The sequence below is a fragment of the Cnephaeus nilssonii genome (genome assembly GCF_951640355.1).
Source record: "Cnephaeus nilssonii genome assembly, chromosome: 9".
In the NCBI taxonomy this organism is placed as follows: Eukaryota; Metazoa; Chordata; class Mammalia; order Chiroptera; family Vespertilionidae; genus Cnephaeus; species Cnephaeus nilssonii.
The window spans coordinates 73,956,782-73,977,440 of NC_137080.1; the positions used below are offsets into that span (position 1 = coordinate 73,956,782).

A 20,659-nucleotide genomic window follows, 5' to 3' on the forward strand; every position below is an offset into this window, starting at 1 on the left:
CTGGGTGCTTGGGGCTGAGGAGCTGGGTGCTTGGGGCTGAGGAGCTGGGTGACTGGGGCTGAGGAGCTGGGTGCTTGAGGCTGAGGAGCTGGGTGACTGGGGCTGAGGAGCTGGGTGATTGGGGCTGAGGAGCTGGGTGCTTGGGGCCGAGGAGCTGGGTAATGGGGCCCAGGAGCTGGGTGACTGGGGCCAAGGAGCTGGGTAATGGGGCTGAGGAGCTGGGTGACTGGGGCTGAGGAGCTGGGTGCTTGGGGCTGAGGAGCTGGGTAATGGGGCAGTGAGGCTCAACTAACCCACCAGGGTTCGTTCTAAATGTAAGGTTCAAGGCGCAAGAAACGGGAGTCGGGGACCAAGGCATGTTAAAGGAGGCAGTTTATTTGGCACTAACGATCGAGATTCATTACGGAGAAGGGTAGAAAAACCAGGATTAGAGGAGGAGGAGGAGGAGAAGGACTCAGCCAGACTGCCTCGCAGACTGGGTAGACTGCAACACTGGCAGTGGTGAACTCGCCTTTTGAGGGGAGGAACAGGAAGGGGTGGGGCCCAGGGCACTCGGCACGCGCTGATTGGTGGTTCAATGTCTCGGGGATGTCCCAGCAGCAGATGCCAGTTTTGTCATGCTCCGCCCACCAGTTGGGGGAAGGGAGGATCTATCACTAAATATGCTGATGGCAATCTCTGGGGATTTTGAGAAGGAAAGTGACTTGATCTGACTTTTTAGAAAGAGCAATATACAGGATGGCACAAAAGTAGGTTTACAGTTGTGAGTATGTGAAACAGTTTATTCTTGTATTATTATTTATTCATTATTGAATTATTTTCCATATGAACAATTGTAAACCTACTTTTGCCACACCCTCTTAATATGGGGCAAGAGTGGAAGCAGGAGACCAGATAGGAGGTTATTTCATTATCCTGAGACGTCAGAGTGGCTAGGACTAGGGTGATGTGGTGGTGGGGAAGAGAAGTGGTCAGATTCTAGATTGTTTTTTAATGTAAAACTGATTAGTATTTCTGTTAAACTATATGTGAAGCATGAGAAAAAGAGTCAAGGAAGTCATAGAGGATTGGAGCTTGAGCAAATGGGTGCATTGTGATGCCATTTACTGAGCTGAGCAATACTTGGGAGACGTAAGTTTTGCAGAGGAAATAGAAATTGCATTTTTGGACATGCTGAAGGTGTCTCCTAGAATATTAGATATAGGAATCTTGACTTCAGGGATATGTTTGAGAATGAAAATACACTGTTGGGAAACTTTAGCATGTGGATGTATCTAAAGCCTCCAGAGTGGAGAGATTATTTAGGGAATAAGTACAAATAACTGGAGAAGAGAAGGTGGCAGTGGACTGAGCTTAGGGCTCTCTTACAGAGGAAAAAAAAAAGAGAGAGAGAGAGAGGATACAGCCAAGAGAATTGGGAAAGAATGAACAGTGGAATAGGAGGAATACCAGGAGAGTGTGACATTCCAGGAGCCAAGTTTCAAGAAGGGGGTGATCAGTTGTGTCATTGTTATTAAGAGATTGAGAAAAATGTGATCTATGCCTAGATGGATTTGCTGTGTGGAGGTAATTAAGGACCTTGATAAATGGCGTTTCAGGGAGGAGGAGTACAAAAGCTAGATTGAAATGGGTTCAAGAGAGAGTAGGAGATAAAATGGTGACAGTGACTATAGATGCTTCTTCTGAGGGCTATAACAAGGAATAGAAATGAAGTAATAGCAGGGGGAGTCTGTGGGATAAAAGGAAGGTTTGTGTGGTTTTCTTTTTAATCCTCACTCAAGGATATTTTTCATTGATTTTTAGAAAGAGTAAAAGGGAGGGAGGAGGAGGGTGGGAGGGAGGGAGGGAGAGAGAGAGAGAGAGAGAGAGAGAGAGAGAGAGAGAGAGATAAGAGAGACACATTGATTGAATTGATTGATTACCTCCCACACAGGGCCCAACCCCAGCTTGGGCTCCAGCCTGCAACCAACCAAGGTACGTACCCTTGACTGGAACTTGAACCAAAAACCCTTTGGTCTGTGGGCTGATGCTCTAACCACTAAGCAACCCAGCTAGGGCCAATGTAAGGTTTTTAAAAAGATGGGAGATATTATAGCATTTTTTATGATGAAAAAAATGAGGCAGAATGAAAAAAAATGATGATTTTGGATATTTGAGATCTCTGCAGAAAGAAAATCCTTTGGTAGGTTGGAAAGCATTGGTTCCAGTTCATCCTGGATAAAAATATGAGTAGTTAAACCTTCATATGGGCTAGAGAACCAAGCCAATAAGTACAGAAATAGCGAGGTGGTGTAGTTCAGAAAATAGGGTGACATGTATCAGACTGCTTCTGTTTTGAATAGAATAAAATGAGTAGATTCCAAACCCAACATGTCCCTTTTACCTTTATCCTTAACTCCTCTCATCTCCAGCATTAGCCTAGCAGTGTCTCTTATAATCCATCCCTTTCTCACTTGAACTGAGAGTCACGTGAACCTGTTGCATTCCCTCCCTGCAACTCCTAATCCCACCAAAGATGCTGCCTGAGGTCCTGTGTGGGTTCTGACCTAATCACAATGGAGGAGATGAGTTTTATAAAGATGAGCCTTCCTTTGGCTGGAGACCCCTTCCCTGGGACGGACCCTTTCTGTTCCTGGCAGCTGCCTGCTGTGCCAACTCCAAAGCAGATGCACTTCCCAGGCTGGGGTGTCATCTGCTGGCCCCTCACAACAACCCGACACCGCTAACTTATTTGGGTTTTTGTTTTCCTCAGTGGTGAAAAGTCTTGGGCAGTATTTGGAGATAAGTGGGGAGCAGGCCTTTCACAGGCTATCAGTTCTAGTTTGCTTCATTTTTTTTTTCTCTTTATCAATATCTTGCCATGAATGAAAGTGCTGGAAATTTGTTGCAATTAGCCTGATACAATAATCATGGATATTGCTCTGAGTCTTATTTAAGCTATCATAGACGTATTGTCTCATTATCTTCAATATATGTACATGTTTTCGTGTATGTGTATGTGATTTTATGTATAGACTAGAGGCCCGATGCACGAAATCCGTGCAAGAGTAGGCCTTCCTTCCCCCGGCTGCCGGCGCCAGCTTCCCTCTGGCACCTGGGACCCAGGCTTCTCTCTGGCCCCGGCTTTGTCTGGAAGGACATCCGGAATGGTGTCCGGTCTAATTAACATATTACCCTTTTATTATTACAGATATAGATGTAGCTATGTAGTATTTGGTATTAGATGTTAGGAAATATTAGACGTTAGATGCTGTTAGATGATATCTGATGCTAAAGAAAGAACTAACCAACTGCGGTAGCTAGAATAATGGTAACATTCTGATCTTAAAGACCTGCTAATATGGTACCTTGCATGGCAAAAGGGACTTTGCATGCATTATTAAATTAAGCATCTAAACATGCAGGGATTATCCTGGTTTATCTGAGTGGTCCAGTGTAATGACAAGGTTCCTTATAAGTGGGAGGCAGGAGTATCAGAGTCAGAGAAGGAAATGTGCTGATGGAAGCAGAGATCAAAGTGAGGCAGCTCTAGAAATTGGGGAAGGGAAGGAACAGGTTCTCCCCTAGAACCTCTGGAAGGAAGGCAGCCCCTGACACTGTGAGTTTAGCTTCCTAAGAACCATTTTTGGACTTCTGATCTGCAGAACTGTAAGTCTGTATGGTTTTAAGCCACTATGTTTGGGGTAATTTGGTGTAGCAGCAAGAGAAAACTGATACACTAACCCAAATTCTGTTTACCCAGAGGCATGACTTTTTTCTTAAATACCCCCCTGTCCCCCAGTTTCTGTCTCTCTGCAGGAGATAGGAGATTGGGTGGCCAGGCAGGAAGAGAAAGTGAGCCTGGGAGCCAGAACAGCTGAGGGTCATTAGCGTGTGTCCAGGGCCAGCGCGCAGCGGGAGTGGGAAGGTGTGGGTGGAGCCTCTGGCTGGCGATCGAAGCCATCTGGACCAAGGAAACTTGGATGGAACAATTCGTAGGGAATTCTGCTTTGTTTGGATTTAGTTCTGTGCAACCCCCCTCAATAAGCAATTTGACTCTCTCTCTCATTATAACCAGGCCAAGTCAACCAAAGCTTTAAATAGTAAATTATTCCACTCTGGAGAAATACTAATTTTCATAAGGAAAATGCCTTCAACAAAAATTAAAGAGCTATTTTCAAATCCTTCCACTCGTTTCTCATTTCTCCATCAGTTAAATAACTTCTATCGGCACAGTGTTTGAACATATTTTACTCTTTTATCATTATAAAAAGAGAGGCAAGGAAATATTTATCTGTCCTGCTAGGTAATCAGAGTAGAACAACTATTAAAGACACAACACCGGCCCTAGCCAGTTTGGCTCAGTGGATAGAGTGGCAGCCTATGGACCAAAGGGTCCCGGGTTCGATTCTGGTCAAGGGCCCATACCTTGGTTGCAGGCTCCTCCCCAGCCTGGGCCCTGGTCGGGGCCGTGCAGGAGGCAACCAATCCTTGTGTTTCTCTCACATCGATGTTTCTCTCTGTATTTCCCTCTCTCTTCCACTCTCTCTAAAAGATCAATGGAAAAATATCCTCAGGTGAGGATTAAAAAAAAAAAAGACAACACTGATTTTTTTAGAAGGAGGCCATATGTGGAAACATATAATAGGACTATTTTAAGATTTTGTAGAAGTTGATATTTTTACAATGCTCACTTCTGTCTGTTTTCCATCATTATTAATAACTCTTTATGAAGTAAAGTACTTTACTGAAATCAAAGCCTTAGCTGGTAGGCGGAGAGATCTGTGGCTGTTTTGCCCTCTGCTTTGCTTTTAAACATTGCTTTGCTACTGAGGGCCCCCTGTTTCTTAATCTGGAAAATGGGAATATAACGCAGAGGAGGTCCAGGTTTTCTCCAGACTGATTTTCTAAGATTCCATGAAGGCCACCATATTTGCTAAGAAAGGTAAGCTAGACAAAGCTACAGAATTCTGGAGATGATTGTTCTTATCACTGGCCTTAAGAAGTGACTCAGGACCAGTAGATTTAAGAGTAGGTCACACTTAGAGATGCAACACTCCTCCCCCCGCCCCCATCCCCGCCTTCCTCAGTGTGCCCCTGAGTGGTCTATAGGTTCCAAAGCTGGCCAGCTTACTATGGAGGGTTAAACCTTATAGAAGTGGTAGTCAGCACAGATGGGGAATTTCAGAGTTACATGACTTTATCAAACCATGAATAAAAAAATAGGGGTAGGGACGGGACTAGTAGGGGATGAAGCTGTATAAGTAGGAGGGAGAAAGGAGAAGACATGGAGTTCATTTCTTTGGGCCATTGTGATGACTTTGGCTTTCAGTTGGGGTGAACTCAAGAGCCATTGTAGGGTCCTGAGCCAATGATCGATGTGATAAAACTTATTTCAGAAAGGAATTACTCTGACTTTTGAGTTGAGAATAAATTTTAGGGTGATAAGGGCAAAAGCAATGAGATCAGTCAGAAGGCTCTTGAAATAACCCAGGAGGGAGATGATGGGGGCCAGATGGTAGTAGTGAGGTAAAGAGAACTACTACTCACAGTCTGGGGATATTTTGAATTTAGAGCTGACAGGATTGGCTGATGTATTGGATGTAAATTTTGGAGAAAAGTCAAAGGAAACTCCAATAAGATGTAGAAGGATGGGATAGAGAAAATTGGGCAAGAGAAACCAGGAGTTTGGTTTGGATATATTAATTTTTTATGTTAGATGGTCAAGTAGAAATTTTCAGTGGTAGTTGAATATTGAAGTCTGACATGTGGTGAGTTCCCTTTTTGTGAAGTATTTTTCATTTTTTTAAACCAATTTTTATAGTATTTTATATATCAATTAAGAAGAACTTCTTATGCATGAAGAGAATTCATCCTTTTATCTATCTATCTATTGTAAATATTTCTTCTATTTCTTTGGTTTATAATTATGTTTTTACTTTTAAAAAATGTAATATTTTCCCACAAATATTTTTCTCTTGTAGTTTCTTCCAGTGTTTTTTGTTTTGGGGAGCTCAAGATACTTAATATTCATTTTCTTTTTTAATGTTTTTTAAGAATTTTAAATTCTTGATTTTATTTTTGTAATTTGCTTTGGTGTTTGGGATGATATGAAGGTCCAAAAAATTTTGACAAACTTGGAGAATGACTATTTTAGCACAGTGAAATTCAACTGGAGTAAACATATGGCTCTTATTTGTCTGGGAGATGTTATTTAAATTTAACCTTGGTGAAAAGGGATCAACATATGTGATGGGGATGCCTAAAAGGATGATGTAACTTTTGGCATCATTAGTAAACATATAATGTCTATATTAAGAAAGATGACAGTCCTGCTTTTGGACTTGGTTTAGGATACAACACTTTAGGGATGTGTAGGGTCTGGATTTCATTCAGAAGAGATAACAGAACTCAGAAAACAGCTATGGGGGAGGATTTACTGAACTTCAGGTGTAATCCAAACAAGAGATACTGTTTTAAAATACTCAAGAATGATGGTAGAGAATCAGAGGAAAGGGGGGTAGGGGAGACTAGTACTGAGGCTTGCAGAATATGCTTGACAGGGGGTGAATAATTAGTAGTAGAACAATAGGACCCACGAGACAAGATTTTTATGCTTTTCTCTTTCCAGGCTCTTAACTGAAAATGTGCCAATTGTGGACTCCACAGTTTAAGAGCTGTGGGAACTTTAAGGCTGAGAGCCATGAAGATTAAAGACCTGGAAACTGGAATACATTAGGACAAAAGCCAAAGCCATGGCTATTATTTGGCTTGGAAAGGGGAATCACAAGAGGAAGCTTAATTATGAAGTGTATAAAAAACATCCTTCTAGAAAGAGCAGTTACTATCTGGACTCTCACTTCACCTCAATTTGGGTTCCTTAGCAAAAGTGTTTATTATCTCAGTGTCTCCCACTCCTATAAAGCACACACACACACACCCTCATGAGAGTCACACTCATACACTAAAAGATGGGCCATTTGCCTCGAATGAACTATTCTACACTTGGACTGTTTATCTTCCTTTTCTGTAATAAAATCTTATTTACTTCTTTCTTAAAGCTTTCCTAGACAACACTTAGTTGACTAGCTAAGTCATTGTTCTCCAGCACTCCCCTTATATAAATTTCATATATGGATCTTTCCAAATTTATCGCATATGCTTCTTAAATAGATTACTTATATTTTATATGTTATAGATAGTATAGACAATAATGATGTATACATAGACATCATATATGTACTAATGTTATTTGTGTATTTAATTAAATTATTCAAGGAATTGTTTGATTCCACATCTAGTATTTATGATTTTAAAGATAAATTCATGTGTATAGTGTGTCTTTCTTTGATTGTAATCTCTTGAATGCAGGGTTGTTTCTATGATTATTTTTAGAGCCCTTAGCATTAGTGACCAGCTAGACTCAATAAGTACAGGAGTGGGCAAAAGTAGGTTTATAGTCATGAGTACATGAAACATAAAATTTATTCTTACATTATTATTTATTAATTATTGTATTATTTAGTTGTATTACCATTGTAAACCTACTTTTGCCCACCATTATTTCTATGTCTGTTTGCTTATTTTTTTATTCTTTCATTCATCCGGTCATATACATAATATTTGTTGGGTATGTCACTGTTCCTGGCACTCTTCTAGGCTAAGGAAATGTAGCAGCAAACAAAATAGACAAAACTCCTGCTTTATTGAAGCTCACACCCCACGGGGGAGAAACAGATAATACATTCACAATAATAACTTAAAAATAAGTAATATCAGATGATGGTAAGTACTATGGGAAAATTATTGCAGAGCAGCAAGAGAGGAAATGGGGTTAGTTATTAGTCACCTCCTTTTGAATATAAAGCATAATTACTAGAAATTTAGGTTGAGAAGTAAGAATTATGGAAAATGGTATCTCTTATATTAAAAAGTTGTGTATTTTTCTTTTGAAATAAACTTAGTATGCATTCTTCTTTTGAAATAAGCTTGGTATAACTTTAAGTGTAAACTTCCTTGGGGAACAAGTTAATTTACCTAAATTTAATTAAATTCTGTGAATCTAAGAACTGAACTATATCTGCAGAGATTATTTGCCAAAAGTAGACAATGTTATTCTTTCATGAGCTTAGCTCAAAACTAATTATTAATGAAAAGTGGCTGATGTTGCTTTGTATTTATCACCCATCCACCTTTATCTAAGGGAAGGAGGATTAGATTTAGTTTAAATTTCATTTATAGTAAATGTAGTTTGCTTTAATTTAAAGTTCTTCCCTCATAGAAGCATAGAGTTTCTCATTGTCAAATATAAATCATTTGTCTTAGCTCAGTGGTCGGCAAACTCATTAGCCAACAGAGCCAAATATCAACAGTACAACGATTGAAATTTCTTTTGAGAGCCAAATTTTTTATACTTAAACTTCTTCTAATGCCACCTCTTCAAAATAGACTCGCCCAGGCTGTGGTATTTTGTGGAAGAGCCACACTCAAGGGGCCAAAGAGCCACATGTGGCTCTCGAGCCGCAGTTTGCTGACCACGGTCTTAGCTCATAAAAATACTTTTAACATTTTGTATTACTTCCTATTTTGCAATCAATTAAACTATATTTTCCCCCAGAGTCCTTCCCTCAATCAGTGATATTGATCAGCCATCCACTGCACAAGCCTAAATCCTGGACATCATTCCACATTTCCAAATTCCTCACCTTCTGTAACCCATCATCAGGTTAGACTACACCTTGAATGGATTCAGATTCTCCCTACCATTATCTCTTCCCTTCAGGAGCCTCCCATATGATCTTCATACTTTTTCTTGCTCCCTTTAATATGTCCTCCACAGTGTGAAAGTGATCTCTTTAAAGCTCAACTCTAATTGTGTGATACCTAATTTAATGGCTTGGATTAAGATCAAAGTCCTTCATAAGACCCACAAGCTGTGTACATAACCTCCATTCTGTCATTCCAGTCTGTGTGCAGTATGCAAACATACATCTCTTCTTTCACCTCCAGGGATATGGCTCATCCTATCATGCCACCTAGCACTTTGAAGGGCTTCCTCTTATGTGTTGTGCTTTCCTTAGTGTTCCTTTGAGCTCAGGTCTTCAGAAAGCTTCCCTTGACGGTCTACTTTGTTGTTGTTGTTAATCCTCACCCAAGGATATTTTTCCATTGATTCTCCAAGACAGTAGAAAGGACGGGGAGAAACAAAGAGAGAGAAACATTGATGTGAGAGAGACACATCAATTGGTTGCCTCCCGCATGCGGGGATCTAGTCTGCAACTGCGGTACATGCCCTTGACCGGAATCAAACCCAGGACCCTTCATTCTGCGAGCCAATGCTCTATCCACTGAGCCAAATCAGCTAGGGCTTGACTGTCTACTCTTCATCTCCCATAGCATCACAGTTCTTTCTTAGAACTTAGCTCAGGTGTAATTTTATATACATTCATGTGATCTGTTAGTCAAGTAATACAAGTTAAATAGTTCAACTATTTGATGAATAGTTGGGTTAGATGGTAAACTAGTTTCTGTATTAAATATATATATTGATATATAGATTTCTGTATTAAATACACACACACACACACACACACACAGACAGATTCATGAATATTCTTTGAATTTAGTTGTATATAGCTATAAAGTCCACCAATGATTAGAAGATTCCACAGTGGACATTAAAAGTAGACACTTGATTTTGGTTACCTAGTTACCCTGGCTGTGTACCTAAGAGTATCTGTTGGAATTTTGGAAAACTTTGAAGAAAATTATGAAATAAAATAAACTTTAAATTACATTCATACATTTTAAAAATAAAAGTGATATTCCAAATAATTTCTTTGGATTTTTATTCTCATTTTTAAGTTTAGAGTATTTAAAGGAAACCTTCTCACTACTTAAAATACTATATATTTGTATTGGCAGAATATTTTGTAGTATGATTAGAATTGGGCTCACTAGACATTTTGACCCTAGCACATTTGATGATTTTATTACCAATTTCCATTTCAAAACTATATATCTTTCCTGGAGCATGGCAACTATGAATCATGGAAGAAAAGTAAATTGACTTTGTATACTTCAACCCTACAATTTGGCAGTGAGAATATTTTTTTCCTATAAAATGACTCATCTACAGAGAAACTTTTTCTGAACATGGGAAAAACTTAAATACTGTCAGAAATCTTGCAGATGGGGTAGTGTGGATATTTGGATCTACTAATAATTGCAAAATGGTAAAATTAATGTTGACAAGTATTAAGCAGTCAAAGATCGTGTGAAAGTTACAGTGTACAACACAGAAACTTGTGTATTTGGGAAAATAAAAACTCAGTAAACTATGAAAAGCTTATAATTTTTCCTGTTTCAGGGCATTTTTTGTTTGTTTGTTTTAGTGTGCCCTGCTATGAGTCAACGTTTTATTTCTTGCTCATCTTGGAAATTGTTCTCTGTTATGATATTCCTCCCTGTTAACCTTTATTTTCCTGGTTTTTAGTCCAAACTTTTTTTCTGAATTTAATCTAATTTTTTCTGGTGTTTTGCCCTGGGATTTCCCCACCTTGGATGTGGTTTTATTTTTTTATTTTATTACCAATCATGCTTCCTGTAGTTTCTAAAATAATCTTTGAATTTCTTTATACAACTTAAGTTTTTAAGACGTTATCTCATTGTAAGTTAAGAAAAAATGAACAACAGTAGCTTGGTTCTCGTATTTTGGGAAGCAGTTACTATTCCTTTATTGCAGTTCTTCCAAAATCAAAACCAACAGAGCCATTGTAAAATACACTGAGGCCTTGTTCACATGTTCAGGATTAGATGCGTATGAATGTTGCAAAATGGTTAAATCATGATGATGACTAGACCTGCCATTCCCCATGCATTAATGGTGGCTATTAAGACTACAAAATAACATTCTCCATAAGTGTTCTCATAGGATTATACAATAATCATTGATTCTAAGAAAAGAAAAAAATATTTATTGAGATCCTAACATCTGCCAGACATTTTCACCCATAACACCATGTTTCTTTTCCGAAGAAAAGTGGGCATTAGTATCTTGATTTATGGTAAAAAACTGAGGTTTAACTGGGCAAAGTGACTTTGCCAAAATCCCATAGAAAGGGAGGAGCAAAAATTCAACCCAAGGTCTTTTCCAATTTCAAAATTCATTGTCTTTCCACTTCATTGTGTTGTCCCTGGATCTGGGGGTTTGATTTCTCTGTCTGAGGTCACATTATGAGTCAGAGGTGAGCTGAAAACACATTCTGGGTCATCTTCATGTTACTTTAATCCACTAAAATGTCATGTGTTCTCTCTATAAAAATGCATTAACTTCTTCGAAGAGAAGAGATAGCATGGCAGTTTTTGATCTTCTCCAAAAGATTAACTTTCTGAAAAAAGTAATAAAGCAGATATGACATTTGGCTTAACTTTTGAAAAAATAATTCAGTAAATGTGAACTTTGCAGATGACCAATCATTTTGATAAATAGCTAATCTCCATGGTAACTTTCTTTTAGAGAATTTTATGAATATGTCTTTCCTCTAGGCACTCACTTAACCTGCTGTGCTTTGGTGTCCTCATATTAAAATGGAGATAAGGCTGCATTAAAGGGTGGTTGTGAAGATTAAGTGAATTTATTAGTTTGGAACGTGACAAGTTGTGTATATAAATCATTGCTATTATTATTTATCCCAATTACAACAGCCTATTACAAGTTATGTCAGACTGTCCAGAGAGTGCATGCAAGATTCTGAAGAATCTGAAGGACAGCCTCGGTGGTGGCATTCATAAGTAACCTGGTTCTATGTGGCGTGTGCCAACAGTGATAGAATTGAAATTCAATTCTAGGCCTCTCTGATTCCAAAGTGGTGAGGGAAGGAGATTCAGTGATAACCAGAGTGGTACAGATATACAGCTGAGCAAACTGTGTAAGTTGACTTCTTTCTTTTGACTGATCCTGAGAACATGAACCACATGGCATTACTAAAGTTTCAATTTGCTGCTGCAAAGAGCACAAACATAACATGGTTCCTCAGGGGAAGAGATATTTTGCTCTTGTGTGCCGTGTGGATGACTTGAAAGTGACTTCTTCCAATGTTTGATATACAGAAAATGTGCCAAACGCTCTATTTCATGCTGGAAATACAGAAATGAATTAGATCTGGTTCCTCTTCGCAAGGGGACACAGAGACAGTGCCCGCCCAGAGAGCCTATGGCGGGTTTGAGAATCGCTGGTTGTTTCGGATGGAGTATGGAAGGTTGCTTATGATTCTCACTCACTGGTGAAGTAAAATGTTTAAGGATCCGGCAAAGGGAGTTGAGAGAAATCCTGACTAAAGCATAATGATATACTCTGTGAAATCTGAATGGGGTATGACGGAAAGGATGATGGTTAGTGATAGAAATGATGGAGTCATCATCATTCAGGGAGTAACTGAGGGCATTTTACAAAATAAGAAATGCAAGTGTATATAAAAAGAGAAAAACTATAATCTGTGACTGATCTTTTGGAGACAACCACTATTGTTGTTGTTGTTAGAGCTAGCAAAGGGTAGTAAAAGAAATATTTGGGAATGGGACTGGAAAAGCAGGTAGTTATGATGTCTCTAAAATTGCAGCTGAAAAGGTATTGACAAGTAATTGGGTGACTACAAAGACCAGAGCAGATATCTATGAGGAGCTACATGACAATAAAGCTTTTGGGTTTAAGAATGAAAATGTGATTGAAACATGAATGAGATCTGTGTTAATACTATTGACAAAAGAAAGCTGTGTCCAAACAGTAAGGTCTGAGAAAGATGGAATATGAATAGAGTGGGAGAAAACTGGAATCTAAATAAGAGAGGTAAATGTGTTTGCAGGTGCCCGTGGTCCAGGTCAACCTGACATTGACCCTGAGAACCTAGATAAATGGTCAGGGCCTGTAAGTTTGTTTGGGAGTTTAATCCCCATGTACTAAGTGAAGAATGAAGAGATACCCCTGTCTGAAAAAGATGTGCTGTTTTACCAAGGGTCCAGTTTCTGGAGGGATGTGTAAGAAGTAGAGATGAAAGTGGACCATGGCCTCAGCAGACAGCTCAGCCTTGGGAGGTGAGGGACACATGTCACAGCCATATTCTTGGGGATAACATAGCAGCTCTCTAAAATGAGCATTCCAAAGGCTGTTATAGACTTATTCTAAGGGATAACATTCATCAGGTTTAATTTATTCTAGGGATTAGCTCGGATGGCCATTAATTCAGGAAGTTTAAAAATATATTACATTTGTTTAATCCTCCAATTTTAGGTGTTTTCTCCTGAATGTGTTGAATATGTTTCTAATGTGCAGTACATTTGTTTAGAGGCTGTGAACATTGGCTTTATATTCTGATCCCAAAGGCTTCCTTTTAATTGAAGCATTTCTGAGTATTTTTATTAATCTTGAGATATTTAAGACCTTTTTCTTAAAAGCTGAAGGATATGAATTCCTTATTAAGCATTTGACACTTTATTATTTTGATTTCTTAACTAAGTGAAGTCTTAGGTGTGAGAAACTTGAGACAGGTGTGAATCCTGAAATGGAGGGCTGCTCTTTGGGAATGTGCTGGAATGTTAATTATTTATTCTTCACTTTTCTTTAGGGATATCAGGGAATCTCAGGATCACCAGGTGTTCCAGGATCCCCAGGAATACAAGTATGTGACCTGTTTATGCATATTTTAGAAATACTATTTCTAGTGAGCCATAAAACCATAACTAACAGAATTTTATTTTGTGGTTAATTTAGGGAGCACGAGGACTACCAGGTTACAAAGGAGAACCAGGGAGAGATGGTGAAAAGGTAAACACATCCACACACAAATATGTCCAGTTGTTTTAGTCACTCAAAGAAGATAAGGATGTTGTTACCTATGATGAATCCCATTCAATAGTGATCACCTTGGTGAATTCAAAGATTTGTGGCTTCAGAAATTTGTCAGTGGCCATTGGCTAATGAAGCTTTTATTACCGCTCGGTAGGTGTGGCTCAGTGGTTGAGCATTGACCTATGAACCAGGAGGTCACAGTCGATTCTCAGTCATGCCACATGCCCAGGTTGCAGGCTCGATCCCCAGTAGGAGCCATGCAGGAAGCAGCTGACCAGTGATTCTCTCTCATCATTGATGTTTCTCTCCCTCTCATTCTCTCCCTTCCTCTCTGAAATTAATAAACTATATTTAAAAAATTTTAAAGCTTTTATTACTAGATGAAAGTGGTTTTTACTTGATGACCACTGTAAAATGGAACAGTTACTGGCTTTATCCTGGTTCCATATTCTCTCCTGTGGTTAAGCTCTGGGGGGTGGGAGCAAGCTACTCTCTTAGAAGGGAGAAAATTATATGAATGTAATATGTCCCCTGTTAGCCACAGATAGTTCAATATCCACATGTTCATCTCCATAATAGATAATTGGCTTAGCTTTACTGAACTTCTCAAGTTTCAGTGGGTACAGACAACATTAGAACTGCTGACTTTCCTTGAAGTACATGTTCTTTAAATATATTCAATAAGTTAACACCTTCCCAAGGATCCAGTCAAGGCCTACTGGCTCTGGTAGCTGGTCCACATCCAAGATGCCTGTTTGTATTTGCTCATATCCCCATGTTGATTTGTTAGCTTAATTCCTAAAACACAATTTTATTTCTAAGTTCTTTGTTTGCTCCTGGTAAAAACCTGCATTAATTTTCTAACTACGATCTTGGCAAAATTATTATCTTTTTAAAATAATGTGTACAGCATCCACATGTGAGAAACCCTGATGCAAACTATATCTATTTTATGTTTCTATGGTTGTTCTTATTGGATGGATCTCTGGCAGATCTCCAATGGATCTGCCCCTTTCAAGCTGGCAGATCACTTTCAAGCTGGAAGATCACTTCAAGCTGTTTGATCTTAGACACGTTACTTAATAATGTCTTTGACTCTGACTTTCTTCATTGACGCAATGGAGATTTCCTTATAGGCTTTTGTGAAGACTAAAGTGAGATAAGGTATAAAGAATACTTAGTATGGTTCCTGGTACAGGTTTCTTCTTAAAGAAATGCTTGTTGTTTTGTTGTTCTGCTTTGTTCATCCAGCAGCTTGGTTCAGTTGAGATGTGGCATGGAGTAGACTGGCTGGTCATGGGCAGACCTGGGTTAGAGTGGTCACCAGGGGAAACAGGGGTGTTAGTGACTACAAAAGAAACAGAGACGATGGAATAGATCAGGGCAGCTTTCTATTAGGGGGAGAGTTACAGGAGGTAGAGCAGCAGTAATTGATATAATTCCCGAGAAGCAGTATAAAATCCTCTTGTTTACTGAGTGGCCTTGAGCCTCTATGAATATTTTTAGCCACTTAGCAATCTCAGCCCCTTTTGTTTTTTACTTTTTTAAAATATATTTTTATTGATTTCAGAGAGGAAGGGAAAGGGAAAGAGAGATAACAACATCAATTATGAGAGATAATTATTTATTACCTGCCTCCTGCACCCTCCTCCCCCACTGAGGATTGAGCCCACAACCCGGGCATGTGCCCTTGCCTGGAATCGAACCCGGAACCCTTCAGTCCACATGCTGATGCTCTATCCACTGAGCCAAACCAGCTAGGGCTCTCTGCCCATTTTAAATTACAGAGGTGCATCTTAAGAGATGACAGGGGGCAGGCCAGGCTCACAGGAATGGGATATGTCTTATATTTCCTAGCTCTTTCTATATCCCGAGAGACAGCTGGTGCTTCTCCAGGTGAATGGGGAATTCCTCTGGGAAGGTCAGGAGGATACCTGTTCTGAGAAGAACTTCAGTACAGGATAATTGCTGTTTCTTACAAATAGCCTGATTTGGGCATTTGGGGGATGCATAAATGTATGCATGTATGAATGAATGCATCTATGAATAGATGAATGAATAAAATAATTTTTCCTTTTACCTGGGTTTTAGAGACAAAATATAGAAAGGAAGCTTTGTATTCATCTTTAAAGAATTGGGGTGAGTTTTCTTGGGAATAGATGTGCCTTTTTAAAAAAAATAAAGGAAAAAAGTAAAAATAAAAAAAGGAATAACAATAATTCAACTAATCAAATCTCTAACTGCTCTATAGTTTAGGGTTATCTTGCTGTCTTTAAATTATGGTAGATGGATGTGGATTTTACAAAGCCATACTTTTTATTGAGTTAGATAACTAAGATGTATGTTTATGCAAAGGTCTCTGTTTTCAATCCAGTAATGATTTCATTCAGAATTGATTGTTTTCTGAAATTCATTGTTTGGGCATAAATCTGATTTGACACGGTCATCGGGGTCTAAAATCACTTCGTGCTACCATTTAAATTCTGCCTCACATTCCGTGGCTTCAGATAATTCTTTATCTCAAGTTAAAGTAATTTAGTAAGTTACTTAAAGACTTTTCCTTGTGTGTGTGTGTTTTTTTCCCTCTCCATAATACATTTCCTTGACTTTCAGAAATGGGACTGTTAAAATCATACCTCTGAGGTGGCCTTGACTTGTGGCAGGTCAAGATATTTCTTCCAGGCATTACACAGTGGCTTTGGGGAGATTGTTCCACACAATACTGTTCTCCATTAGGAAAATTTCCCAGAACAGTTTCCACTGTGGATTTCTTCTGAAAACTCCCATAACAGGGATTCTCACTTACAATAATTAAAATTACATGTATTTCTCACGTGCTTTAACATGTTCCTCACATATCAGACAAATTGAATGTATATAGATTTTGCAGGATATTTTTTCCTCTGAGTTTACAAATCAAAAGGAACACTTAATCCACCAAATGGTCTTCAATTGGTAACTCATTTTATAACATGCTTTAAAGCTATTCTCTGGAACCTAAGTATGTCAAAACACATCCTCATCCTTAAGGAAATCTAACATATTTAAATTGTGTGGAGAAATATATTTTTTAAAACTTATTTGGGGTTGTATTGGTTAACTGGTATCTATTTATGGCTTTTGAAAAGTGTATGAAACTTTTTATGGCAAATTCAGTTCTGGAGACACAGGAAGTATTAATAATTTCTTTTTTAACCTATCCAGACTTGGTTTTTCTAGGTTTACGATATACAATATACTAATTATATCTAAGGTATCATTATGGAACAAATTATACATTTTGTTTAATTTCTTTGTTAGAGCACTTAACATTTGAATGGTTCCTTCAAGACCTCATTTTCCCATTGTCTTCAGCATCACTACCAAAGAATCTTGTGATGAGTGAGACTTTTCCCACTTAAATAAGTCCCTTATGTGCATTATCTGGGCTTCCAAAGTCAAAAGATTAAGTGGTGCTGTCGTGATTTTTATTATAAATTCGGTCATGATCGAAGAACTCCAATATATACCTTGAGAGAACAGTAACAAAGGATCGAGGTAAAAAGGTTGTTAGGGAATGATATATTAAACTTAGTATGTTAGTAGTTTTACTTCTTGCAGTGTTTCTGAAGCAAAACAAAAAAGTTTAAAATATTAAAGCAAAGCCATTAGTGACATAGGAGGGAGAAATAGAACTGGTTTAGCAAAGTTGCCACTTTTTTTTCTTTCTCCAAAAGAGAGAGTAATCTACCCATAATCTACCTGTGTAGTTTTCTGAAAGCATCACAGCGCAAACAGTGGTGTGTGTGTGTGTGTGTGTGTGTGTGTGTGTGTGTGTGTGTGTGTGTGTTGTGGGGAAAAGGGAGGGAGATTTAAAGCAGTTACAGGTTACAGGCTGAGCTCTGAATTTAGGCTACTTAACCACCCAGTCATACTTCTTAATCTCTCTAAACCTGGTTTTCAAAATCTAGAAAGTGGGGGCCATGATATTATTTTATAGCCTTGCTTGAAGATTAAATGAGACCAAGCATGTGCTTGGTCAGTATTAAATGCTATAGATTTTGTGATGTGATAATCATGGTTTGCTTATTGAAGCCACTATCGTGCTGATTACATAAGGTAAATGTTTTGGAAATACCTTTGATTTATTTTTTTAGCTTTTATCTACATGTTAAAGTGCCCATCTGAAGCAGACAGAAATTTTCTAAACTCCTTTCCTCTGCATATATCCTCTTACCTGTATAGGTACCTATATTTTGCCTCTCTCTTGTTAATATGAATGAACCATCCATATATAATACCAACCTTCCTCTTGTGCTCGGGATCCCATCCTTCTCCATTACTTAGTGTTATTAACTAGCCCTTCTTCTGTGTCAGTAATGTTTATCTTTTCTTGTTAAATTATCCCAATAGCCCAAAATGACTATCTCAAACCAATCCCCTAGCCTCCTTCATTTACTACCACATTTCTCATTCCCATTCCAGTGTGAGCATGCCTTTACTCACTTGCACTTTCTCACTTTCTTTCCCACTTAAAACACCAGTAGGATTTCTATCCCAACCATCTGCTGCATATTTAGATCACTAATGTCTACCATCTTTAAAATCCATTAGACAGTGTTTTCCAATAATCTCTGCTTATTGGCAGTATTTGAGACATACAACAAGATATTGAATATGTCCTTCTTCTTTGAATGAATTGACTATTTTCTTCTTCTTGGAATGATTTCTTCTCCTGACTTCTGGAATATCACATGTTCATATGCTTTCTCTTGCCTTACTGGTTACTTTTTCATAATTTATTTCTTATCATCTCTTCCACTTTCCATTCTCTAAATGTTGGGGTGATGAAATATAAACTTGTCTATACTAATAATAGAGGAATATGCAAATTGTCCCAGATGCCATCACGTAATGACCAATCAGGATGTGGGCGGGGCCGCAGTGGAGAGCTCTCAGCACCTGGGCCAGGGATCCGAAGGGTGCAGAGAGGAAGGAAGAGCAGATAGGCAGTTAGGGGGATCAGGCAAGGAGGGGAAAGCAGATAGGCAGTTAGGGTGATCAGGCCAGGAGGGGAGAGCAGATAGGCAGTTATGGGGATCAGGCCAGGAGGGGAGAGCAGATAGGCAGTTAGGGGAATCAGGCCAGGAGGGGGGGCAGTTAGGGGGATCAGGTCGGCAGGGGAGAGCAGTTAGACAGTTAGGGGGATCAGGCCAGGAGGGGAGAGCAGTTAGGGGCACCAGGCAGGCAGGCAGGTGAGCAGTTAGGAGCCAGTGGTTCCAGAGTGTGAGAGGGATCCATTTCTCTTAAGGGATGAGGGATTGGAGAGGGTGCAGGTCGGGCTGAGGGACCCACCCCCATGCACGAATTTTGTGCATGGGCCTCTAGTAGGAATATAAACTTATATAGCAAATATATAAATGTACTATTGGTGATAAGTATAGTAATGATTAATGTGTTGATATAATTAATATTATAATTGATATGCTAAATAATCAAAATATTATTAAATTAAGACATATACACACATACATATTCTGCTTTCTAATACAATATTTTGCTTTATCTGAATCCAGAGAATCCATGGAATTATTGTTATAACCCGGACTTTCTGAAAAACTTTCTTTATTCTTTATTGAAGAGGCGGTACCACATTTCCTTCTTTCCTACATTCTTTCCTCAGAGGCTCTTCCAAAGCAGCACTAGCTGTGCCTCCCTAAATATTCTCTGAAGTCAGGGTGGGAGTCCCTCCTGTACAGATGGTGTTGACCTGGGTGTGCTCAGGTTTTCAGTACTTCTTTGGGTACTTTTCTGATCTTTCAACCCTTTGATTTTAAGGCTCTAAAATGGATTCAGCATCTCAGTTTATTATGAAGAACCAGTAATTTCATGTCCTGCCTTTTTTATTGGCTGCTATGCCTCTTTCTGTCCTGTTTAACTTTCCTCTACTGGCATCATTGGGAAACTTACAACTTTTATTGAATTTTTACAGCGTTATTCATATTTTCTTGGTTCTAAACTTAACTTCTCATTTTCACTTTGAGCATACTCTGTTCTATGGTAATTGATAAACTATGGCAGTGACCCTGTAGTAGGAGCTCAGGAATCTACTTTTTTTCTAGGCCTGAGTAGTCCAATGGTGATCACCAAGCCCCAGGGAAATGCCCATCCTTGTGTTAGAGGAATATTTGAATAGATTTGGACAGTTCCCAGTAAGTCATTATTGTGTGAGCCTGAGTAAGACAGCATTTCTTCTTAACTGAGAGGAGAAAAAACAACCAAAATATGTAAAGCTTTTGATGTATTGGGTGCTTTTTGAGGTTTTTACTGTTGTGTGTACATTTTTCTGTTTTATTTTTAGACATATTTTGCATCAGTTTTAGTCATTTAGACTTAATGAAAGAAACTGTATACAGAAAGTTAATCACAGCTACACTCTATAGGAACTGTTTTTATCCAATTTAAGAAGTCTCTAACATAGGGACTCTGTGGTTCTTTATTAATTATCCCGTGTGTGTGTGTGTGTGTGTGTGAGTGTGTGTGTGTTTTCAACAAGACAGTAATAAACATCTTTTATGTATATTTCTCAGTAAGTGTTTCTGATTATATTCATAGGGAAATTTCCCAGACATGAATTGATTATAGGATCATAAGGTTAAATTCATAATTAAACTTTGCCACAATTGCCTATTTACTATCCAGAAAGTTTGTATTCCTCTAACAAGTATGTGAAAATATCTTTTGTTGCACTCTTATCAGCACTGAGTTTCCTTAAAGTTTCTAATTTCACTACTATCAATGGAAAATGGCACTGATTTAATTTGCATTTATTTATTAGTGAGTAAAGTACTATGT

General features: G+C 38.6%; 1 protein-coding gene across 1 annotated transcript in view; it reads left to right on the forward strand.

Annotated features, from left to right (window-relative positions):
• The window catches only part of COL21A1 (collagen type XXI alpha 1 chain), a 169,320-nt gene that overhangs the window by 90,006 nt on the left and 58,655 nt on the right, over positions 1 to 20,659 (forward strand). The window contains exons 11-12 of the mRNA XM_079781606.1: positions 13,602 to 13,655; positions 13,748 to 13,801. Coding sequence (XP_079637732.1) covers positions 13,602 to 13,655; positions 13,748 to 13,801 — 108 coding nt within the window. The remainder of the gene's footprint in view (positions 1 to 13,601; positions 13,656 to 13,747; positions 13,802 to 20,659) is intronic.